Consider the following 26,282-nt stretch of genomic DNA (forward strand, 5'->3'; position numbering starts at 1 on the left):
TTACTAGCCATGTAACCCTGGGCAAGTCACTTAACCCCAATCGCCCTGCCCTCCCCCCTCCAAAAAGCAAAATTTAAAAAAGGGACAAGGTCAAAGAAGAAAATAGAATAAATGGGGGCCAGGATAGGATGGAGGGAAATATAGTTAGTCTTTCACAATAAAACTACTATGGAAACGTTTTGTGGAACTACACATGTACAACCTATATTGAATTGCTTATCTTCCCAGTGAGGGTGGGTGAGGAGGGAAGAAAGGAAAGAATCTGGAAATCAAAGTTTTAAAAACAAATGTTAAAAAAAATTGTTTTTATATATGCAACTGGGAAATAAGATATATAGGCACTGTGGTATACTTGCCCTTCTAGAAAGTTCGAGGGGGAATGGGGGAGGATATAAGAGAAAGCAGATTAGAGGAAGGGATATTCAGTATGCTTTCTATCTTGGGGCAGGGGGTAGGGGAAAGATGAGGAGAAAATATGTAACTCAAAATCTTGTGGAAATGAATGTTGAAAACTAAAAATAAATTTTAAAAAGGATAAAATAAGGAAAAAATAGAAGATTATGGGATATATCTTTAACCATGGAAATGTAAAAATTCTTACCTACTCAACAAAGAAATTATAGGAGACAAAAAATGAATTTGATTATGTGGAGGAAAAAACCCTCATACCACAAAAAATAACACATGCAAACCATATACCTTAATAAGCTCAAAAGAGATAAAAGACAAAGATATAAAAGGACATATAATAAACTAGATAAGAAAGGAAAGATATGCTTTTTACAAGTGTATGAGTGGTGGAAAGTTCTTGACTAAGCAAGGAAGAGAGAAGATTATGAAAGATAAAATAAACAATTTTAATTATATAAAATAAAGTTTTTATACAAACAAAATCAATGCAATTAGAATTTGATGAGAAACAGTTTAACTGGGAAAAAAAATCTTTTCAGCAAATTTCTTTAATAAAGGACTAAAATTCAAAATACATAAGGTACTGATACATATATATAAGAACCAGAACCATTCCCAATAGATAAATGGTCAAAGGATTTGAACAAACAATCCTCAAGACATGCCATCTCTCAGCTCTAGGCATTCTCTCTGGCTATCCTCAGTGCCTCCTCTGATCTAATTACTAATCTACTTGGTTTCCTTTATGTCCCTCAACAACAATCCCACCATCTACAGGATGCCTTTACCAGCCCTCATAATTACAGGGCTTTTCCTCTATTAATTATCTATTTATCCTGAATACAGCTTGTTTGTGTACATTTGTTTGTAAACTGTCTCCACCATTAGACTAGTCTTTATTTCTTTTTATATTTCAGTATTTTCACAGTGGCTGACAGACAGTAGGTACCTAATAAATGTTTACTGATTACCTGGTTGATGATGAAGCCACAGGATCATTCTTTCCATTCATTTGAACATCTAATTTCTACCATGTATCATCCTGGAAGAAGTTATTATTATGACTTCCTTTTCTTCATTTTCCACCAACCACTCTGCTTGGTTTTTGACCCCAAGAACATCATGTCTGCATGAGGGGATCTCTTGAAATGACCAAGCAGATCACTGAGCTTTTGGTATTTCACACCCTCACAGTTCTCTCTGCTGCCTCTCTCCTCTGATTAGAGGACTGAATGGTGGAAGAATAAACTCCTCTCAAAGCCTTCCTTTTGAGAGGATTCAGAACTTTCCAGGTTACCCTTCATTTTCCATCAGCAGCCTGCTTGTGTGCAATGCCACAGACATCATGCCTCTGCCCCAATACCTCCTGGTTCCACCATCCCTCCTCCCCTTTTCAGCTTCCTTCTGTGCACTGTCTTCACCCACTGAACTGCAAGGTCCCTAAGAGCAGAGGTTGTCTTTTTCTTATTTGTATTTCCAGAACTTAGCACAGGGTCTGGCACACAGTAGGCACATTACTGAATAGAATGGAATAGAAAAGAAGAAATTCAAGCTATCAACCAACCATTTGAAAAAAATGCTCTACATCACTAACAGTAAGAGAAATATAAATTAAAACAACTCTTAAGTGCTACCTCACATCAGGCTGAAGTAACATGAAAGCCTGTGGCCCTACTACGTGGGTGGGAAATAGCCTGCTTTATTGGCTGCCATCATCTTTAAAACTGCAGAGGCTAAGCCAATCAGGTTTTTTGGCTCTGCTGTTCAGTGACTTTTTTGTGCTGCATATAGAGGGTAGAGATCCCAGTTCTCCCAACTACAAAGACTTCATGAAGTAAATTAGTGAGAAGGTAAGGATTCCCCTTCCCTCCTCCATCTCTTTTATTTTCTCTCTAAAAAATAAGCCTCAGGTGTTTCTGTTCTGTTATTTGATCTTCCCAAATCGGGTGACCTTGGAGCCAGGATTGCAGGTAGGGTAGGGTGACCCTCCGGCCAGGCAGAGAAGCCACAGCACCTGGGCATCAAACTTCCAGGTCTATGGGAGTCACCTGCAGCACCTGAAACTGAGTGGGAACAGAAACAAACACTGCCCAGAGTCAGGGTTAAAGAAAGGGATTAAAGGTAAGAAATGATGAGCAGGCAGAGTTCAGAAAAATCTGGAAAGACTTGTATGAACTGATGCTGAGTGAGGGGCACAGAACCAGAAAACACTGTGCACAGTGACAGCCGCACTGTGCAATGACTAACTTGGACAGGCTTGGCTCTTCTCAGCAGTGCAAGGTCCTAAGACCACTCCAAAAGGCTCACGATGGAAAATGCTACCTGTCACATCAGAGAGAGAATTACGGAGCCTGAGTGCAGATCGAAACCGACCATCTGCTCTCTCTTTTTTGTCTTGTTTTGTTTCTTCTTTCTCGTGATTCATTCCATTGGTTCCAATTCTTCTTTACAACATGACTAATGTGAAATGTGTTTAATGTGAATGTATGTGTAGAGCCTATATCAGACTGTGTGCCATCTTGGGGAGGGGGTGGGGAAGAAGGGGGAGAAATGAAAACTTAGTGAAGTAAATGTAAACTAAAAATAAATTAATTTTAAAAAGCAAAAGAAAAGAAGGGGAGCATGGGAAACAAAGTCCATCCTCTCTCATCAGTTCAGTTCATGGCATCCTCACAATGGCTGAACTGGGATATTCCCCCTCTGCATGGAGGAGAAAAGGGCAGCCAAAGCAGGGGATCTGCATGCTACCCAAATGAGCCGGAGTTAGATCCCCACAGAACAAGAAAGAAGAGAGGACCCTTACAAAGAAATTATTTATAGCAACACTTTTTGTCACAAAAAAACTGGAGATGGGGGTAGCGAGGTGGTGCAGTGAATAGTGCACCGGCCCTGGAGTCAGGAGGACCTGAGTTCAAATCCAGCCTTAAACACTTGATACACTTACTAGCCATGTGACCTTGGGCAAGTCATTTAACCCCATTTGCCCTGACTTCCCCCCTGCAAAACCAAAGAAAAAGAAAAAGAAAAAAACTGGAGACAAAGTGAGTGGCTGAACAAATTATGGCCTGTGATTTAAAGGAATGTTATTATTAACCACAACGATGCAAAGGGAAACAACTTTGAAAACTTTTAGAACTCTGATCAATAACAAATTAAGACTCCAGAACACCGATGATGAAACAAAGCACACTTCTTATCTCTTAGGCAGGAGTTGGCTCAGAGGCTATAGGTCCAGAATGAGACACACATTTTTCAGACACAACAACTGTGAATTTGCTTTATTTGACTCCACTTATTTGTTACCATGGGGAGGTTATGTTTTTAAGGGGATGAGGGTTTGGCTACAAAGGAGTGACAGAAATGCAAAAAAAAAGGTATCAGTGAAACATTTTAAAATGTACAGGAGTGAACAAAAGGAAGTTTAGAAGTGAACAAAGATCAATATATACTTAAAAAACAAGGAATTTACTCAGTTACCCAAAAATATCAGAACAAGTGCCTAGATCTATAGAGTGAACGTACTTTTATTCACCAAACGGAGAGAAAGGATGCGTCCCTTAGTTTACGAGAGACCCGATCAGGGCAGAACTGGTTCTGTTTTCTTTACCACCACCTAACAGAATTGGTTTGGGGAGGAAAGAGAACTTCTACTAAAGTTTGTTCTGATATTAACATTGATCATTTTGCTTTGTATTTCTAAAAATCCCAACTGAAACTCTGTCCTTGTGTTATTTTATCATAGCTTTGGAATTTCTTCGCTTTCTGTTTCTGTTACTATAAAATGTGAGTTGGAAACTACTTGGGAAGGAATGTTTCTCCAATTTAAGAGAAGAAATTCTGTTAGTTAGAAAGCTTTCTCACCAACTAGCTTGTACGTGAATGTGTCTGACAGATTTAACCAAAACAAGACTATATCGCCTTTCGTTATCTCCACCTTACTTCATGGGATGAGATCAACTAGGCCTCTGGGGGAAACCAGCTCTTGTCCTCTGCATGCTGATCCTCCTCTCTCTAGATACAGATACAGAGGCAGCAGAATGTAGGAGAAAGGGCCCTGAACTTGGTAAAAAGAGGCCGGACTCTGCCACTCTCTAGTTGTATAATTTTAGTCAAGTCACTTAACCATCCCCGAGTCCACTGAATTTCCTCATCCAAAAAAAAAGGTCCTTTGCAGCTGTCCCATCTACTTCATAACTAGCCCACCCATCTCAAGGTTGTTAAGCCCAATGAGATGTTATTGGTCAACATATTTCATTAACTATCTAGCACTGTGAAAATGTTGGATATTATGAGTCTCATAACTTGGAGATTTTCTTAACTATCTTGTTTTTTAGTCCTCAAATCTCCTTAATTATGATAATCTGGAGCCCCTTTCTCTGTATTCTCCCAGTGAAGCCCCCTGGACCAGGGAGTTGCTCTAAACCCATCCCGGCTGATCACAGACTGACTGTTCTGCACAGTCAGACATTCATTTCCAAGCACTCTGTAACTTTTTCTTGGAACTATTTTAGGATATTTTCTTTATTCTGAAATCCAAATAATTCTAATCTGAGTGGAAGAGAACCACAAATTTGTATAATGTTTTGTGTAAAATGTTTTTCTAATTAAAAAAATTAGAATCTATTACAAGGTTTTTGAAAGGTAACAGGAAGCTGGAGAGCCTGGATATTTTCTTGAAGCCATACAATAACCTTAACAAGAATATGAAGTATTTATTCTATAAACGCAAGATCACTAATGTAGTTAAATCTTGTAAATATTTAAAATGACATCGGCAACCTTGAATCTTGTTTCCTACCTGTACCTGTACCTGTCCCCTCCAGCAGCTTCCCTTTCTTTATACCTTCCTAATCACACAGTAATACTTCTATATCCATTATTTGATTTGACCCTTACCACATCTCTACCAATAAAGAAGCATTTCTTCAGTGACTGCTATTGCCAGCCACTGAGCCAGTAATGGGACTCCAAGGGTAACTCCTGCCTTCAAGAAGGTTGAACTCTTGGGGCGGCCAGGTAGCACAGAGAGTAAGAGCACCGGCTCCAGTGTCAGGAAGACCTGGGGATCGAATCTGGACTCAGACACTTAGCACTCACCCAGAAACACCTGGCCGGGTAACCTTGAGCAAGTTACTTAACCCCAATTGCTTAGGGGCAGCCAGGTGGCTCAGCGAGTAAGAGCACCGGCTCCAATGTCAGGATGACCTGGGGATCAAATCCGGGCTCAGATACTCAGCACCACACCCAGAAACACCTGGCCATGTAACCTTGCACAAGTTACTTAACCCCGATTGCTTTAAAAAAAAAAAAAAAAGGTTGAACTCTAGCAGGAGAGGCAGAGGAGCTACGTGAATCACCACATACCACAAGTCCTTTAAATGATGAAGGTCGAGCTCAAACCCAGGGCCCTGTCTTCTACTTAGCCAAGGCACCTCCCACAACATCAGATTGCCTCGGAGGCTCAAGGCAAGCAGATGACTGGGCAATTATGCCTAGTGACATCAGTCAGATTGATCGTAGGCAACCAAACAGTGCAAGGAGAAAGAAATGATATCATTTCCTAAATTATTAGGACTGGCCACGTGCATTGGCTAAAGTCACCACCACAGGACAACTTTCTACTTGAATCCTCAGTGCATGGACAGCAACACCATACATGTAACGATAGTGTCTACTTAGCTCCAACGGATATTATAAGCCACGAGGCTCACTTTCCACTTGAGTATGAGCAAAGCCAACACTCATCACTTGAGTTACAAAAGAAATAACATACAAATCCTAAAATTAATACATGATTAGATAAGATACACATGATACCTGGTTGTTAGACTTCATGGCAGTTGCTGAATTATACTAATAATAAGCCTGCATGTTGATTGTTATTTTTGAGCTAACAGAATTAAGTCAGAAGTGCTGGTAATAACAGATAGCATCAATAACTAGATAAATATATTAATAACTATATGAACTTGAAAATTTGCAAAGACTTTACATATCTTATCCCATTTGATCTTCACAACTGCCTTGTAAGGTAGATACTCATTTTACATTACGAGGAAACAAAAGTTCCTAACCTCGAATGGCTTGATTTTTAGGAATATCCCTTCAGTGGCCAAGGTCTGGTTGGACTACCCAAACAAACAAACAAAACAGCTAACCCCTCCTTAAAAGACCCACCACAAAATATATGGAGATCAACTGAAAAACATGGAGAAGCTTTAAGCATTGTAGCCTGGTATATCAGAAAAAACAAGATTTGAGAGTTGACCCAGAAAGACCTGGGTTCCAATTCTGCTTCCAAAACCCTCTAGCAGAGTGTCCCAGGATACATAACTGTCAACCTCTTCATTTATAAAATGATAATACTACCTAGGAACTTTTGTAAAAGACTCAGTTACACGAAAAACAAATCAAAGCTTAAATCCTGGCCCCAGAGCACAAAAAGCCCTGAGTAAAACCTTACCATCAGAACTGGTGAGGACAAAGCTCTCAGCCTGTGTCTGCTTCTTCACACCAATGCTTTTGGGGAACCAGTGAAGATCAATGGGGTAAATGTCATCAGGGAGCTTGACGATTTGGCTGGTCTCACTTGTTAACAAGTTCCATTTGACTATTTGGTGATCATCACTGCAGGAATACAGCTCTTCGGCAGTGGTCCAGCCTACACAACTTACTAATTCTTGATGTGTGATATGTTAAGGAAGTATAAGCTTTAACAAAGCAAATAATTGGCAAGTTACACAGGCTATTAAGAAACAAAAGCAAAATATGACTTTAAAAAGGGAAATTCCGGCTATTACAGCTGTTTTTCCTCTTATCAGAAATATGAGCCATGAAAACACTAACTCCCATGATCCTATCATTTTCTTCATACAGAAAATTGAATAGTAGTAGTAATATATGATGAAAAAAAAATTTTTGGTGGATTAGTTGTGTCCAACTCTTTGTGACCTCACATGGCGTTTTCTTGGCAAAGATACCAGAATGCTTTTCCACTTCCTTCTCCAGCTCATTTTATAGATGAAGAAACTGAGGCAAACAGGGTTAAGTGACTTGCTTAGGGTCACACGGCTAGTAAGCATCTAAGGCCAGATTTGAATTCAGGTCCTCCTAACTCTAGGGTCAGGGTTCTACTCAATAAACCAGGGCCTAGCTACCCTATATAATAAATATAATATGGTAATTTTCAAAGAATGCCCAAATAGTATGACCTTTATATCAGACATTATTACAGTAATTACAGATTTTAATTGAAATTACATAATTACAGAACAGATTTTAATTGAAAACTAAACTCCATAATTTTACAGTAAAGAATATGGATGATAATCCAACTAAGTCACTAAGTTAAATACGAAGTTATATATTTCAATACATACATGACCCAATGGCTTTGCTAGGCTTCTACCATTTAGATGTGTTATACACACACAGAAAGACACACACATAATGCATTTTTATATAATCTCCCTTTCCTTGCTCTACGTCACAATCTGGTTGACCTGCAGCTTTGGTAATCAATGTAGCCTGTATAAGGTCACCCTCTCCATTTTTCCCACAAGAGCATAGTGAAGCTTGAGCAGTAGACATCTTAAAGCTGCTGGTCTACTTAGTGCAGACCAATTCCCACATTTCTAAACTGTTTCTGGTTAAGATGATTTATAGATGATTATTCCACACTAGCACTCATTTCAGAGCTGCTAGGTAGCACCACAGTGCACAGAATGCCAGGCCTGAAATCAGAAAGACTCATCTTCCTGAGTTCAAATCCAGCCTCAGATACTAGCTTTGTGACCTTGGGCAAGTCACTTAACCCCGTTCGCCTCAATTTCCTCATCTGTCAAATGAACCCGGAAAGAAAATAGCAAACCACTCAGGTATCTCTGCCGCAACAACAAAGCACTCATTTCCTGCTCCAGGGGCTGATGCAGCCAATTCAATGCTGAACCTTCCAAAGCTCAGCCACTACCTATTACTCCCTTTCCCACATCCTGACAATTTGGAGATGACCTTCTGACTTCGTAGACATCCTAGTTTTCTCACCTCCCTCACAACAAAAACTTCTGTCTTCACTCACATGCTTTATTTTATGGACGAGGAAATAGAATCCCTCCTAGAGAAGCGACACACTGTGCGCCCAGCACAAGACTTTTCTCAGGCTCCCCTACCGGCAGGGGCTTGTGGGTCTCTAGAGTCTGCCCACTGGGTGGATGTCTTATCTTTGTTCTGTCTTAGCTCTGTCTCTCCAGAATCCAGGCCAATAATTCACAAAGTCAGCACGTAACGTCTGCTGATTTAAAAGTAAACTTTAAAAAGTCTCTGAATCCAGATGTTTAACACCTGAATTTAAGTTCATCAATTACCCATGTTCAAGGAGACAAAATGAACCCTTTCTAAATGAGTGGCACTTAAAAGAACAATAACTTGCTTAATACAGCACTTCAATGTTGGCAAAGTACCTTGCCTCCACAGGAATCCTAGAGACTTCTAAACACTAGCCAGACCCACCCTGCCTTTCTCTGGCTTCCCAAGCAACAAGAGAGACCATCAAGCATTACACAGAGCTTTACTACCGCAGAGAGCAAGAGTAAGCAGGCTTTCAGAGAAGGGATACCAAGCTGTTGTCTCATTCTTCTGGCTTGGGGGGTGGTGAGAGTGGGGAGGAACAGACACAGTAGCCTGAGCAAGAGGCCTCCAGAAGCTTCCCCAACACTCAAACCTCCATTTAAAAGCATCTCAATTCGACCAGGAAGGAACATTTGCCTTCTCTCTTAAAATGTGAATACTCCCATTAATGTTGGAAGGGATCATACTCAAAGCATGTAATTCTGTGAAAGCCCAATGGAGTGGCACAGGGAGGACATGAAAGACCAGAATCAAACCCAGCTTCCTGGGACTTCAAAAGCCGCCTCTGCTCTACTCCCCTGGCCCTCGAGGCTACACAGCCACAGAGCAAGGACTTTCAAACACTCAAGGTTCTGTTTCCCAGCACGCCCGGTCCCTCAAGCTCAGGGAGACACAGGCTTTTTGATTTGGGAGTTTTTATCTCCAGTCAGTGGGGCACAGGGTGGGTGCTCTACAAACATTCCAACTCAAACCCAACTGGACAAGAAGGAAGCACAGAGCTCAGCAGCGGCGGCGGCGGCGGTGGCGGCGGTGGCAGTGCCAGGACACTGAGCCCCTCAAGGAAGGCCCAGAAAGAAGGGTGCTGAAAGTGAGGCAAAGATGGAGGCAGGAGGCAGGGGTGATCTGTGGGCTTCTGAATGCATGCTTAAGCATAGCACCTGCTTATCCTCATGACCTAAGGCTGGATGACCATGTGTAGTGGCCCCCAAAGGGCAGCTTCCTTTTGTTTCCCCATATATGTAGTGAAATTCTGGAGGTCATTTATTAAAGGTAAAAGAAAACATATAAAGTATTTTGCTTCATGTGTTACTTGACCAAAAAGGTTAAGATGGTCTTCACAGAGTCAACAAAATTTGCCCAGGACAGGTATGTATCAACAATGAATCATGTCTGAACTAGGACTCACCAAGAGCTAAACAAAAACAGCTGCTTTTGTTGAAGGGAAGGGGTCCATAAGCCAGTTTCCCACATCTAGAACTGCCAAGTTGATTATTCTGTGCACCTCTAGGAAAACTGCACAGAAAACAAAAAGACTGATTACCCCTTATTCAGGGCAAAAGCTTCCTGGCATTTATCTAGAGGTGACTAGGACAGAGGAAGAGGAGCCCCCATCTTCCGCTGTCCTCAGCAGTCTCTGTGGTTGCAGGAGTCTGTCAAACCCCCAATCTCTCGTCTGTGAATGCTCAGTCCTTTCAGTCTCTTGCCACTGATAAAAATGCTCGTCCTCCTCTCTATTTGGGATCGTTGGCTCTCTCGTTATCACTGAACCCATTCATTTTCTCCCGACCAACTGGCTCACTGTGTCACATCTGAAGCTCTCAGATCTTACTGAGGAAGTGGAAATGGGGTGAAAGAATGCAAATTCACTCCAACAAACACTTGTTAAGTCCCTACGAGATGCCAGGCTCTTGCTCCCCAAGGACTGACAGATCAGTCCCTAACTAACTACAAAAGCAGGAGAACATGAGGAGCAAAGCTCAACCAAGCAGGTGGGCTCAGGAAAGGCCTCCTCTAAGATGAGTCTGGAGCAGAGCCTTGAATGGAGCTTGGGATATAAGTAAGAGAAGGAGCCCTCTTGGTACTGGGGAGAACCATGAGGAAGCAAGCCATAGAATGGGGCTGTCGGGGAAGAACCAAGAGGCCAGCTTAACCAGACAAGGGGACAGCCAGATAGTCACCAGCAGAATCTGTGCTTTACCCTGGAGGTATCCAGTCACATGGGGGTCTACATGACCTCCAAGGTCCCATCATGGGCTAAATCTCCAGTTTTATGGAAAAGATACTCTTGAATCATATATCCCCTTTCTCTATTTCAGCAGCTATGACCATAATGAAACAAAGGTCCAGAGTAGAGCAGAGATTAGGAAGTGAGGCATTGTTGTAATGAACAGATTAAAAAAGATTTGAATCCTTCCATCTGGAAAGGTTTAAATTTTCCCTCTTTATAAACCTATGAATCAAGAGCAGGGAGGGTGATGGAGGTAAATAAAAGGACAACAGACACCGGCTCCCCCTGGTCCTCAAAAAAACTCCTCGTCACCTGACCACAGTAACTTCATGTCTTTGCTCCAAGAAGATCATGATTAAACATGAATGGACACAAAAAGAGTTTGCCCAGATTTCTAAGTGGCCACTAAAAGAAAGTCAGGGTCAGTGAGGACGGACACCCTCTTTAGCACCTCTGACGCTTACAGCCGACAGTTGGAGAAGTCAGCAGGGTCTAACCTCAGCACAGCGGATCCGTCATCACTATGTAAAATCACGAAACCGTAATGTAGAATTGTGACTGTACAGTTCCTCCAGCTTCCGCTCCTGCCTGACTCATCCATTCCCTGCTGCAAACTGGCAACAGATTCCATCACTGCTAGAGAGAAAACTTAATGGTTCCTACCTTCCTTGGAACAAGGAGTTAATTGTTTTACTTTCTAAGGTTTTCTCAAGATCCTGATAGACTAAACAAAAATTCAGGTGAAAATGTCAATTAAAAGGTGAAAGCTAGACCTCTAGCTGATAATGTTATCTCGAGACTTTGTAGTATATATAATCACAAATATTTAACAATATTTGAGGGGTCAGTCAAGATGGCAGAATAGAAGCAGGACCTCCCTGCGGCTCCGGCTTCCACCTTCCCCAATTCATGTAAAAGGGGACTCTAAACAAACTTTGGAGCTCAGAACCCACAAAATGGCACAGAGAAGCTAACCTCCCTCTGAGGACAGCCTGGCAGGCTGGCAGGAATCGGCCAGCACAGCGCTCTGGGAGCCTAGCACAGCCACTCTCCAGCCGAGGTTTTACCCCAGGGCGGGCCTGATCAGCCACCAGCTGGAGGGACCCAAATCACCAGCAGCTGTGGTCATTTCCAGATTTATCAACACATAGATGCGAAGGACAAAGTGAGAGGTCAGTGCAGTGTGGACTTTGGGACCCAGTAGTTGGGAATGCCTCGGCTTTTGCCTGCCACATGGCAGCTTCAGCTCCTGGCCTGCAGAGTGCAGGGGAACCAAGTGACCAGTCTGAGGGGTAATCACTCTTGCTTTAACCTGCTTGGATCTGGACTGCAGTCTAGATGGAAGTCCTGGGGTGTGTGTCCAGCTTGCCAGAGAGTGTGGAGGCTTCAGCAAGGGCTCCCAACTAATACCTCCAGCAGCTGAGAAAACCCCAGCGTTTGGGACAGAAGCTCCCCTGTCTGGTAGCAGAGTCCTACCATGGCAAAAAGCCCAAAAGTCAAGAAATTGAGTGGCAACATGCCCAGGCAAAGGAAACAAAGCAAACAGAAGAACCCAACATTAGACTCCTATTTTGGAGACAAAAAGGATCAAAGTATGGGACAGGAGGAAGACAGTGAAGTCAGAACTCCTGCACCAAAAACATCAAAGGAAAATACGAGCTGATTACAGGCCACAGAGGACCTTAAGAAGCAGATAAGAGAAGTAGAGGAAAAATTGGGAAGAGAAATGAGAACGAGGCAAGAAAATTACAAAATGAGAGTCAACAGCCTGACTGAGGAAAATCATACCTTAAAAAGTAGACTAACTCAAATGGCAAAGGAAACTCAAAAAGGCAATGAGGAGAAGAAAGCCTTAAAAAGCCAAATTTGCCAGATGGAAAAAGAATCTCAAAAGCTCAATGAGGAGAATCATTGTTTCAGAATTAGAATGGAGCAAATGGAAGCTAATGACTTTATGAGAAATCAAGATACTATTAAACAGATTCAAAGAAATGAAAGAATAGAAGCCAATGTGAAATATCTCACTGGAAAAACCACTGACCTGGAAAATAGATCCAGGAGAGATCATTTAAAAATTATTGGACTACCTGAAAGCCATGATCAAAGAAAGAACCTAGAAATCATCCTCCAAGAAATTCTCAAGGAAAATTGCCCTGATATTTTAGAACCAAAGGGCAAAACAGAGTTTGAAAGAATCCACCGATCACCTCCTGAAAAAGATCCCCAAAAGAAAACTCCTAGGAATATTATAGCCAGGTTCCGAAATCCCCAGATCAAGGAGAGAATATTATAAGCAGCCAGGAAGAAACAATTTGAATATTGGGGACATACAATCAGGATAACCCAGGATCTGGCAGCTTCTACACTGAAGGATCGAAGGGCTTGGAATATGATATTCCGGAGGGCAAAGGAGCTGGGATTAAAACCAAGAATCACCTGCCCAGCAAAACTGAGTATCATGTTTCAGGGGAAAATATGGTCATTCAGTGGAATAGAGGACTTTCAAGTATTCTTGATGAAAAAACCAGAGTTGAATAGAAAATCTGACATTCAGATACAAGAAGCAAGAGAAGCATGAGAAGGTAAACAGGGAAAAGAAACTATAAGGAACTTATCAAAGTTGAACTATTAACATTCCTACATGGAAAAACGATAATTGTAACTGATGAAACTTTTCTCAGTATGAAAATAGTTGAAGGGAATATATATATTTATATATGTGTTGTATATATGTATATATGTCTATATATGAGGGCATATGGGCATATGAATACATATGAGAACGTGTATATATATGTTTACAGGTATACATAGATAGAAGGCACAGGACCAATTTAATAGGAAGGGATGATACTTAAAAGGTGAAATTAAGAGGTGAAAGAGGAATATAATGAGAGGAGATGGGGAGTGACAGAATGGGGTAAACTATCTCATATAGAAGAGGCAAGGAAAAATGATTACAATGGAGGGGAAGAATAGGAAGGCAAAAGGGAATGGGTCAACTTTATTCTCATTGAATTTGGCTTGGGGAGGGAATGAAATACACACTAAATAGGGTATCTCACCCTACAGGAGAGTAGGGGGGAAGGGGATGAGAGGGGGCATGAACAAATGGAGGGAAGGCTGGGGGGAGGGAAGTTGGAAGCACCCACTTTTGAAAAGGGACAGGATCAAAGTAGAGAATAGAACTAGTGGAAGGAGGGAGGGAAATATAGTCAGTCTTTTACAATATATCAACTATGTTAATGTTTTGCATTAGCTACACATGTACAACCTATACTGAACTGCTTATCTTTCCAGTAAGAGTGGGTGGGTGACAAGGGAGGAAGGGAAGGAATCTGGAATTCAAAGTTTTAAAATCAAATGCTTAAATATAAATAATACTATTTTATCTGTAATTGGGAATTAAGATATACAGGCACTGGGGCACAGAGATCCACCATGCCCTACTAGAAAAGTCAAAGGGGGTATGAGAGAAGATATGGGAGAGAACAGACTGGAGGAGGACTGTGGGGCTGCTATTTTGGGGCGGTGGGTAGGGGAGAAATGGGGAGAAAATGTTTAAGTCAAAATCTGGCAGAAATGAGTGATGTAAATCAGAAGTTAATAAAACATTTGAAAAATGAAAAAAATCAATATTTGAGTAAAAGTTTATCACTAAAGAGACAAAAAAACTGATTTTTCAACTATAAGAGAACATTTAAAGTAAAACTGTAAAATAATTCAGCATAAGGTCCGATTAAGTTTTATTAAGGAAAAAAGGATATGTTTTGGTTCTCTTAGAAGTGATATCTTCAGTCTCATTTTCTCAAAATCTCCAGTTTCCAAATGAATGTAAAAGTTGCTTGGCTATATTCACTGTAGAGACAGACATCCAAAGAGCATCAAAAATCTGCATAAAAAAGAAAATACATTCACATAAATAAATAAGACTACAACAACTTCCTTGTATCTGATTCCCCTGTCCCCTAGGAAGCACGAAAACACTGCAGAGTGCATACACATACACACAAACATGATTAGAGGAGCTCCTTGGTCAATTAGACGACTTTATAGACTAGAAACCTTATCTCACAGCCAGTGAATTTCAGGTTATGGCCACCCTTTTGTGCAAGGTCTACAAAAAATGAGCTAACAGGCCTAGCAGCCACTTTCACCTTTTCCTTTTTCAGAAGAGGTAAGAAAGCAGCAGATAAAAACTGACCTAGGCTCCCAAGCACTAATAGCTGCCTGCCCATGCCCCTTACACCCAAGAGAAGGCAGGTACAGAGAAGGGAATCTCAGCACCAAGTGGGGGGAGTTCCTAAAGCTCAATTGTTTGGAAGAGTATTGAGAGTTTAGAGATCCAGACTTCCTGTAAGACAAGGAGAGATTCATGAGCATAGCTAGCCTGACAGATGCCTTAGAGCACACGTGTCATGGGACCAACCCCTGTCATGCGGGCGAAGTTAGTAACCCCGCTTCCCAAGGCCTGAGCACAGCCATAGCTTTCTGGGATCTGAAGTAAAACCTAGGCACTAGTATGGCAGCAGAGACAGGAAAGCTAGGCTCAGCTCAATCAATTCTGGTCCTTGCTGAGCATGCTTTCTGTGCTATCACCAAGTAACCCTCCCTTTTCTGACTGCTAGATGGTTCTTCAGGACCTTACTTTGCTTCACTTCTGAACCTGAAACACCAGACTGGCCTAAACCAAGTCTACCCTACACCACGAACTGGGGGGTCTAGCCTTCTAAACAGAGAGAGCCCCACAACTCGCCTCTCAGAGGCAGGAGGCTCACATAAATGACTCTCTAAGCTGGAGGTCCTGCAAAAGGCAGACATGACAGTGAAACCAAAGACCCAAACTTTGCCCTTGGCTATTGCAGGGAGTTATTCAGATGGTTGGGCTCAATGTGAACATTACCTTTCTAAAAAACCAGAAGGATGTTTCCCTCTGGAGAAGTCCCTGTCATTAGGGCAAAAACATAAGGCTATAAGGATTCTTGGAATGTTGGGGGGTACCTCTCTATCAACGCCACATTAGCTTCCTTCCAAGGGGAGTTCTAATCACAGAATGGTATTATGACTCCATTGAACTGCATAGCACCTACGTCAGGGGTGGAGAATCTGTGGCCTCAAGGGCACAATTTAGTTAAAGGGTTGTACTTGAGGACCTAAAGTGCCACACTTGAGGACCTAGATGGCCACATGTGGCCTTCAGACTGTAGATTCCCTACCCCTGACCTAGGGGATAGAGGTAGCACATGGAGGTGTGCCTGAGCCAGTAGAACTATCTCAACTGTTTAAGAGCTATTCTGAACCCCCTATACTGTTTTTACATTTTCCTGTGGGTTGAAATAAATTCTGTCCTGCATCCAATATTCAGCATTACCATGAGGACTTATATGAGATTTGGGGACCCTCTGACTTATATCTATGCAGATCCTGACATAGGCTACACTAGCTGTATTAGATTTCCCTGCATAAACTCTGACTAAGGACAATTCAAGACCAAGAGGGATACAGCTGAATCAGCATTGGTCCTGACCCACAGAAGCCCACAGCATGAGGCTTTACTGAGCCATACTCATAGCTATGAGGAAAACAAAGCCTGAGTAGCACTGCTCAGATTGTTAAGTGCCCCAACCTTGCCCCTAGACAAGATAAATGAAATGAGCTCACAGCCTCATGGACCAACTCTGAGAAGCAACTGACCTCAGGGACCTCTTTCCACTCACAGCCAACCCTGGACAATGATGAGGGTTCAGAATACCTCAAAGCGAGTGCGAGGCTGGAGAACCTCAAGGCTTCTCTTTTATTAAGTCTTTGGAGGGCTTGTTTCTTCTAAAATCTCCTAGGTCACCACCTGAGAAAAGACTTCCCAGAAGCCATGGGATAAACCCACAGAGGAATTTTACAGATGAGAAGTCACCTAGTCTCAGGCCAAAGCAGATCCACTGGAGTACCTGTGGATTACACCAGATTCTACGAGCCGGCCACTGCCGTCAGATGGATTCTCGTGGGCTCTAAATGGCTCCCCCCCTGCTAAAGGTTCCAGGATACCACTGGCCTAGGAGCACAAATCTGTGTCACCCCCTGGGTAAGGATGATAAAGTGCCCAGCATATCAGGTCACGAGACACTAAGGCACTTAAGGAAATCATGTCGTTGCTCTCCAGACCCAAGAGGTGTTCTGGCTCAACACTCTCCTTTCAGAGCTGAGGGAATAGAGGCCTAGACAAGTCCCGAGGCTTCCCACTGACAGCAACAGCAGAGGTGGGACTCAGATTCCAAGTCCAGCCCTCCTCCAACTGTCTCACAATGCCTCAGCCCATCAACAAGCGTAAACAGCATCTGCCCCAGTCGGGTCTCTGGCTGGGCACCAAGGTAAATGGGAAACGATCACTGCCCTCAAGGAGCAATGGTCCCTAAGGGAAGCAGCACAACCACAGATGCACACCCAGATGCCTGGTGATTTCCAAGGGGAGACACCGGCAGTTGGGAGGAGTCAGGACAGGCGTCACGGGGGCACTTGTGCTTGAGCACTAAAGCTCTGAACAACCCCACGGAATCCACTGCACATGAAGGACAGATGATGCAAAGGCAAACACGTGCGAGGTGCTGCCCAACATGGAGGTGAACCACAGATTAAGTTCAGAGAGCCATGTGTGAGGAGCCTGGAAAGAGGGCGAGAGCCAGTATGGAAAGGGCCTTAAACTGAATGGAGGAGCAACAAGGAACCAACGGAGGGCGAGCAGGGACGAGGAATGTCACTGAGACGTCTGTGCAGGAGGACAGACTGGGGGCAGGATGGGGGGGGGAAGCCTCGTTCAACACAGGAGCCACCATCAAACCACCAACTGTGATAAAATTAACTTAAAGTTAACATTACCCAAAATCAACAAAGTGTTTAAAGTGTTCAATGCTACATTTGTACAAATACCCCTAACAAAAGACATCAAAGTGAAAATTAAACAAACTGATCCCTCAAATGAAAGCCTCTCCCCAAAAGAGGGAAAAGGACCTGTATGTGCAAAATATTTATAGTAGCCCTATTTGTGATGGCAAAATATTGGAAATTGAGGGGATGGATGCCCATCAGTTGAGGAATGGCTAAACAAGCTGTGATGTATGAACGCAATGGAATACTATCGTGCTGTAAAAAATGACCAACAGGCACATTTCAGAGAAACCGAGAAAGACTTGTACAATCTGATTCAAAGTAAAAAGAGCAGAAGCAGGAAAACACTGTCCACAATATCAGCAACACTGTATGATGATCAACTATGAATGACTCAGCCCTTCTCAGCAACACAATGATCCAAGACAGGTACAAAGGACTCACGAAGGAAAATGCTATCCATGTCCAGATAAAGAACTGATGGACTCTGATTGCAGATCAAAGCATATTTTTTCATTTACTTTATTCTTTCCTTTTAAACATCTGTTTATTTATATTTGTTTTTCCTTCCACAACTGTAAGGAATATGGAAAAATGTTTTACATGATAGCATATATATGTATGTCAAACTGCCTTCCATCTTCAAAAAAGGGGAGGGAGGGAAAAAACTGGAACCTCAAAATCTTGTGAAAATGAATGCTAAAAATAAAATAAATAAGTAAAATTACTGCAAAATGTTATTAAAAAAAAAAAAAGGAATATCGGGGCAGCTAGGTGGCGCAGTGAGTAAAGCGCTGGCCCCACAGTCAGAAAGACCTGAGTTTGGTTCCAGCCTCAGACACTTAACACCCACAAAAAAAAAAAACTAGCCATGTAACCTTGGGCAAGTTACTTAACCCCAATTGGCCCCCAAAAGGGAAAAAAAAAAAAAAAGGAATATCAAAAGAAAAAACCCTCTCCTCCAAGGAGAAAGCTAGTCCTTAACTGAGTCTATACCTCAAGTACTTCAATATTAGACATTTATAAGAATTTTTTTAGTGAAAATTACATGAAAGAAGAAACATGTACATCTCCTTAGCTGCTGCACCCTAGAGACCACTGGACCTTCCCAAGGTGTTGTCTCCATTTGAATGTGGGCTTTTTGAGAGCAGGACCAGACTGGCTTTTCTATCTATATCCTCAACACTTAGCACAGTGCTTTACACACAGTAATTGCTCAATAAATGTTTTATTTATTCATTCACTCATTCAAAGAGTCTTCTAAGTCAGTAATCATGACGATATTGAATAGAGTTTTATGTATTTATGTCTTTGGGTGTTTACTCATAAATATTTCAAAGTTTGCTATTGATTCTATTCACAAATTTTGAGATAAGGTAAAAAGTTATTTTAACCACAACTCACCAAAGCCAGAATTATCATCTCTTTCCTAATATTCTGAAGATTTCTGTGGACCTGGCACATAGAAGGCACTTAAAAAATGTTTATTGGGGGTGGCCCGGTGGCGCAGTGAGTAATAAAGCGGCCCCAGAGTCAGGATGACCTGGGATCAAATCCAGGCTCTGATACTTAGCACCCACCCAGAAATAACTGGCAGTGTAACCTTGAGCAAGTTACTTAACCCCAATTACTTTAAAAAAAATGTTTATTGAATGACTGATGATAGAGATCTCAAAGCTCCTAATAGGCATGAAGATATCTATGAGGATATAATGAATCTTAGTATATACCCTACAGATAACTACTGAGACCTATTTAACATCTTAACATCTGTTCAAGTGTAGCCTTCTGTTAAACAGATGTTGAGGGGTATATATGTACGTCATATGTGATATATGCGTGTGTGCGTGTATATACATGTATGTGTTGTGTGTACATATATGTGTTGTGTGAGTGTGTGTGTCTGCCATGATCAAGGCTAGATCAGTTAAGCATATGCTGTTGAGAGAAAAAGCACCAGGCTGATTACCTGTAACTATGTGTTTAGCAGAACGTCCAGTGCTGGAGTTGGAGATGAAGGGGGCTACAAAGATAAAGAAAGGTCATTACCCCTGTTAGTAGAAACAAGTACCACAGATATTCCAGCTTGCTACTGTGATCTAAACCAAAGGCACTGGAGGTCTCAGGATTGGAAGGAAGAAGGAAGAAGATTTCATTTGAGGATGTGAGCTCCTCCTAGGTAGGTCAGATCTGGGAGAGGCAACGTAAGAACAGGAGGACTTCTGGAAAGCACTGAATGCCTCAGGACTGAGGATGCAGGAACACAGAAAGTCAAGCAAGAGGCATCAGAAAAGATATCACTTATTTTGACTAGGGCCCTGGTAGCAACAACTGGCCCATCTTCAGCACAGGGCAGAACCATGTTCACCCGATTCTAAGATAAAGTTATGCTTATATAAACACTTAGGGAACCGGATTAGGGGGTAAGACACAAACAACTGGGGAAACAAAGTACTTCTACAGATGGTGTAGGTCTGTATGATCCTTAAGACTTTAATAAACTACCTAGAGTTCAATTAAATTCAGTAAGCATTCAACGAATGCATAGCAGATGCCAGGTATTGGGCAGACTACATACTTCTGGCCCTATAAAGGAACCTGTATGCTACTGGGAAGAAAGAACATATCCACAGATAAATACACAATATAGAGAAAGTAAACACAAAAATAATGAGAGGGAGGTCAATACTTGGAGAAGTCAGGAAAGGACACCTTGAAGAAAAGACACTTGGAGAAAGGACACTTGGAGAAGTCAGGAAAGACTCTAGAGCATTGCAAGCACAGAGGCCAGAAGGAATGCTCCATACACACAAGGAAGCCAGTTGTGCTGGAAGTGGAGTGTGTAAGGGTGACCAAGCCTTGTCCATGCACAGCCGCTGCACCCTCTCCAATCTCCTCCAGCAGACCTTCCTCACTACATCCCTACTCTTGCCCTACTCGCTCCCGTCCTGTTTCCTACGCACATGCTCTCTTAAAAGACGTCCACTGGATCTCACTGTCTCCACCAGCTCTCAGCCTCCATCGCTCCCCCCTATTCCTCCCGAGCCTTCTCCACCGTTATTTCTTGAGGGAGTACACCAGGTCCCTCCTTTTCCCTTCTTCTCAGTCACTCCTCAACCTTCTGCAAGTTGGCTTCTGACCTCACCCTTCCACTGACATTGTTCTCTCCCTGGTCCCCAGTGTGGTCTTCATTGCCAAATCTAGTGGCTCTGTCCTAATCTTCTTCCTTCTTAACTCCTCTGAAACATTTGACAGCTGCTGGCCTTTTCATCATCCCTCCATCTCAGGAAACTTCTCTCTCCTGTCCTTCCTCCTCCTCAGGCTCCTCATCCAGGTCACACCATGACTGTGGCTATCCCCCACGGTTCCTTCCTGGGTCCTCTTCTCTTCTCCCCCCACACTCTCCCAGTTGGTGATACCATTTGCTCCCAATCTCTACACAGAAAGACACAGATCTATATAACTAGCCTAGTCTCTCTCCTCTGATCCAGAACTGCAGCATCAATTGTCCCTTGGACATCTTGAACTGGGCTCCCAGAAGCCTCTCCAACACAACATGAGCAAGGCAGAACTCATCATTTACCCCCCAATCCTCCCGAGTCACCCAGGTGTCATCCTCAACATCCAAATTGTTGCCAATTCTTGTCATGTTTTTTTCACACCTTATCTCCATTCACACGGCCAACACCCTGGTTTGGCTCTTATCATCCCCTTCCTGAACTACTGCAATTACCTTCTGATTGGTCTCCTGGCCTCAAGTCTCCAATACAGCCCACCCTCCTCAAGCTGCCCAAGCAATCTTCCTCAGTGGTAATTCTGAACATGCCACCCTCCTCCTCAATAAGCTCTAGTGACTCACTACCAGCAGGATCAAATGAACTCCTCTGCGTGCCATGGAAGGCAGGCCCCTTGCTACCTCTCCAGGCTTCTCACGCTACTGCCCTCCACGGGCTCCGCGATTCAGCTGGATTCAGCTGCACAGATTCTTCTTCGCTGCCCCAAATCTAACACTCCACCTCCCACGCCCTTGCTTTGGTCCTGCCAAGCCTCCCTCTTCCTCTCTGCCTCTTGGGTCCTACTGTCTCCCTCAAGTCTCAACTCAAGCCCCACCTTCTGTGGGAGGCCTCTCCTGGGGTCCACAGATGTGAGCATCTTCTCTTGAGGACACCCTCCACTTACTCTAGCTAAGCTGAGGGTCCCTGGTTACTTTGTGGGCAGGGACCAAGTCTCTGCCTCTCTTCATGTCCCCAGCACGTGGCACAGCACCTGACATGTGGGTAACACTTAATGGTGTTATTTGTCCTTTGATTTTAAGTGAGGCAGAGATGCACAAAGTCATTGGCCCAACTCTCTCTTGCAAAGTCACTGGAGTTCAGCAGCATGACAAAAGTCGGGATAACTGGTACAGCCCAGGAGGCAGCGGGTGACCTTGGCATCTTCAGTGTCTGACCTGGCTCCAAGCACTCCACAGCCCCTGCTTCAGTCCCCTTCATAGCTGTATTGTTATCTGCCCATTCCACAGGAGAAGTCTTCAAATGCCCCTCTAACTCAGAAATGGGCCTGAGGCCCACAGCCTGGCTTAGCCCATCTGCCGAGATGGTTTTAGCAGGTATGTACACGCTCCAGCTTCCTGGAGCCACAACGGAGAGTTGGGTGACAGGCGGACACCAAGGGTGGATGAGCAGCTGAGAAGGGCTCAGTACACCCTCACCCCAGAGAGGCTGGTCCTCCCTGAACACCCCACACTCCCATGTACCCCATACACCCTCATACCCCCCAGACACCCCCATATACCCGACACACACCCCATACACTCCATATACTCCCATACCCCCCATATATTCCATACACCCCATGCACCCCCATACACTCCATAAACCCCATACACCCCCATGTCCCCCATATACCCAACACCCCCATATACTCCATACACCTCCATAGCCCCCATGTACCCCTATACACCCCGCATATACCCATCTTCAGTGTCAGAGGTCACATTTAAACTAGGGCCTCTTGACCCAGGGCCAGTGCTCTACCACTACCATTCCAAGGTCAGGTCATCACCTACCCAAAATGTCCATTAAAGACACAGGTCCTCATAAACTAGTTCTATACAGGTGAGTACCAGTGGCACTGAAAGTCTCCTACAATACTGCTCTACTCTATTTGCTATGGCTCAGTGACATCCATCCTCTACTCCTACCAGCAGCTCTCTCTGAGCTCAGCCAGCCAGGCTTTGTCTTCCTCACTTCCCCATTTGGGATCCTCAGCTTCCGAGCTCAGCTGGAAAGAGGTTCCTCCTCCCTTCAGACAGGAGGGCTTAGTCCTTCTTCAGACTCCCTGTGCATGTTCCTCTGTGTTCTGTCCCCCCAGCAGACTACAAGCCCAATGTCAAAGCCAGTTTCATTTTTGTCTTTTGTATTCACAGGCTCTAGCAGAGTTGCTAGAACAAAGCAAGCTTTAACGTGTGTCCAAAAGCTCTTCTCAAGCCCTTGGTGACACATAAACCTCAACCTTTGTCATGAGATGACCTCCCTTTCTATGTGATGAAGATCAAGGGCTCCCTCCTAAGCTCCCAAATTTACCTCATCTTTGCCTCAATCTAATTCAACTTCATTTTAAAATGTTCTTTATTATGAACTTAATAATCAAACATGAACAATTCAGTATACAAAGAATACAAAAATACTACCACCCCTCTGGTGCAGGCCTGTATCACCTGGATCACTGAAATGGGGAGAGGTCATGCCTGCCCCATGTCTTTCCCCACTCCAATCCAGCCTCCAAAGCGATCTCCTACATCACAGGTCTGACTAGACCACCCCCTACTCAGTCAACCCCAGAAGTTCCCAGGACGAAATGTAAAATCCATGTGGCATCCAAAACCATTCACAACCTATTACTCACCCTTTCCAGTCTTTTTAGATCTCACATCCCACAACATACTCTTAGAACAGCGACACTGGCTCAGACAAGACACTCCATGTCATGGCTCTGGCCATCCTCCCAGGCCATCCCCTGGAATGCCCTCCCTCCTCATCTCCACCTCCTGGCTTCCTTCAGGTCCCAGCTAAAACCCCATCTTCTACAGGATGCCTTTCCCAACCCCTTTTAATTCTAGTGCTTCCTCTCTGTTGATTATATCCGATTTCTCCAATCTATAGCTTGTCTGTAGTTATTGCTTTACATGCTGGCTCCCCCCCCCCAATATATAGTGAGGCCCTGGGGGAGAGGGACAGTGTTTTTGCCTTTCTTGGTGCCCCCACTGCACTTGATAAACACTGACTGAAAAACAAAAAAAGGCTAGGATAGGCAACAAGAAATTTTAGTTAGGTATGGTTTATCTTACAAAAGTGCGTATTAATTTAACGTTGTGTTAATAAAATTGTCCTAACTGTTCATATGCCCTTCTGAAGGTTTTTGCTCTCACATGTGAATTACTGTCTTGCTGCTGCTTTTTTGCATCTCTCTATCCACTAATTTACGTCTCTATGCCTGCTTTCAACTTCAGTTAGTCTTCCTTCCCAACAGTTTCAAAGGGAGCAAGCCTGATTATAGTTCTCTAAAGCAGATCTCATCATGCTGACAGTCCATCTCATCCTGTCCCAAACCTAGAGGGGGTTTGCTGCCACATTTACTCCAGATATCTCCACCATCTTCAGTCTCTTTCTGCCTTCAAACATTCCCATGTCTCTCTAACTCAGGGATGGGGAACCTGCAGCCATAAGGCCACATGTGGCCTTCTAGATCCTTAAGTGTGGTCTTTTGACTGAATCCAAATTTTACAGAACAATCCTTTTTTATATCCTATCTTGTAAAAGGATTTGTTCTGTAAAATTTGGATTCAGTCAAAAGGCTGTACTTAAAATGTAGAAGGCCACATGACCCCTGCTCTGATCTATACCCTGCTGTCCCCTCCAACAGGGCAAAAGGGCAGCCTTCCTCCTGCAGCTGGCCTCTGTTCTTAGCTAGGCTAGAAGCAGTCTGCTTCTTCAAAGGACCCCTCCCGCCTCCTTCTCTTCCTGTCTTTTGCATCTCATTTCACTAAGTAGCCCCCCTCCTTCACATTTTCCTCCCTGGATTCTTTTCCCTCCAGCATCCTAACTGTGAATATTCCCAAAGGTTCAATACCCACACCAGCTCCGTCAGAGCTGCCATGACCAGCTCTCTGCCCATGCCTTTAGTTCTCATCTCCAATCTGTCTGGTCATCTCTTCCAAGCTCCATTGAGCATCTCACCTCACACAGGATCAAAGTTCAATGGAATCTTCTCTATTCCAGCCTCCTTACTTCATAAGTGAGGAAATTAAGGCCCTACAAGGTGAACTGACCTGTCCAAAATCATGTAAGAGGCTGAGCCACTCCTCAAATCTCAGCTTCTAACACAGTCCTCACCTTCAACACGTCCACAACCAAACTTAGCTTTCCCCTTTCCAACTCTCCCTGTAAATGGAAATACCTAGTCATCAAGGCTTTCACCATTTATATATATTGGCCATACCACAGGAGTGTAGTAAATGTTTAACAACTGAGGAGGGAGAAAGGCAGGCACACACACACACACACACACAATTTTAATCTGCATTATTAACACTGTTAACCATCTGGACGCCCAACAAAACAAGTCAATGTCTGCAGCGTCAAAGTTCACAAGGACAATTTCTTGGTGGGTTTGCAGGTTAGAGCTGGCTCCAGCACAGCCCCTGCCCCAACTAGATTTGTGGGGGGAAAAGTCTTTTATTCCTCCTCCTCCACCAGCAGTATGAGACTGTTGCACACATGGAGGGGCAAGGATCTATCTAGTTTTGTGCTGGAAGAGAACAATACTGGATAAAAAGGTCCCTCCAAACCACATTTCAGAGGTTTTGAATGTCAGGCAAAGGAGTGCGACCTCCACCTAAGAGGCAGGAACACAGTTCTGACCAAACAGACGCCCGCCACGTTTCTCTACACCGTCTCCCTCCTCCTTTGTGCCTCTTGGGATGCCTTCCCTCCTCCCTAAACTCAAGGTTTAGCTCAAGGTCTTCCTGGATGCCCTTTCTCCCCATATTTAGTTTTTGCTATTGGCACAGTTATGTAGATATTCCCCCCTACCAAGTTCAGGGTTCGCTCATTAAAGACAAGGGAAGCTGGGGGAGGTGACGGGGCTGTGGTTGAACTTAATGGAAATGGAGAGGCAAGGGGGTTGGTGGGGAGCACTTAGTTTGGAGGCAGAAGACCTCAGGCAAGTCTCTACCTTTGGCATCAGTTTCCCCATCTGTAAAAGGAGGGGCCTTGACTGGCTGACCTCCTTAGACCAGGAGTTGTTGCCCCACTTTATGTCCTGGGCCATCAAAGCAGTTTGGGGGAGACCACACAGACCACTTCTCTGTGTGAAATACAGAGGATCTCCAAGGACCCCTTCTACAAGCCAAGGTCACCAAAACCGAGGGCAGCCCAAGGACAGCTGCAGGGCCAGATGAGGGGGAGGGGAGAGAAAGGGAGGAGGAAGAGGAGGGAGGAATGGGGGAGGAGGAGAGGAAGGAAGAGGAGAAAGAGGAGGAGGAGGAAGAGAAGAGGGAAGGAGAAGATGAGCAGGAAAAGGACAAGGAAGAGAGTGGAGGTGGAGCAGGGAGGAGAGGGAGATAAGAGGAAGAGGA

The 26,282-nt window shown here is 43.7% G+C and overlaps 1 protein-coding gene across 2 annotated transcripts in view; it reads right to left on the reverse strand.

Moving 5' to 3' along the window:
- Positions 1 to 26,282, reverse strand: part of IFT80 (intraflagellar transport 80) — a 122,424-nt gene that overhangs the window by 95,282 nt on the left and 860 nt on the right. The window contains exon 1 of one of the 2 annotated variants that reach the window (XM_069083490.1): positions 6,875 to 7,014. The exons of the other annotated variant lie outside the window; for it this stretch is intronic. Within the exon in view, the coding sequence (XP_068939591.1) occupies positions 6,875 to 6,877 (3 nt within the window). The 5' untranslated portion in view covers positions 6,878 to 7,014. Of the gene's footprint in view, positions 1 to 6,874; positions 7,015 to 26,282 lie in introns of those variants that run through there. 2 annotated transcript variants of the gene reach the window in all.

Source organism: Petaurus breviceps, unplaced genomic scaffold (genome assembly GCF_028583685.1).
Source record: "Petaurus breviceps papuanus isolate PSGF00001 unplaced genomic scaffold, PetGlider_PUasm1.0 173, whole genome shotgun sequence".
Classification (NCBI taxonomy): domain Eukaryota; kingdom Metazoa; phylum Chordata; class Mammalia; order Diprotodontia; family Petauridae; genus Petaurus; species Petaurus breviceps.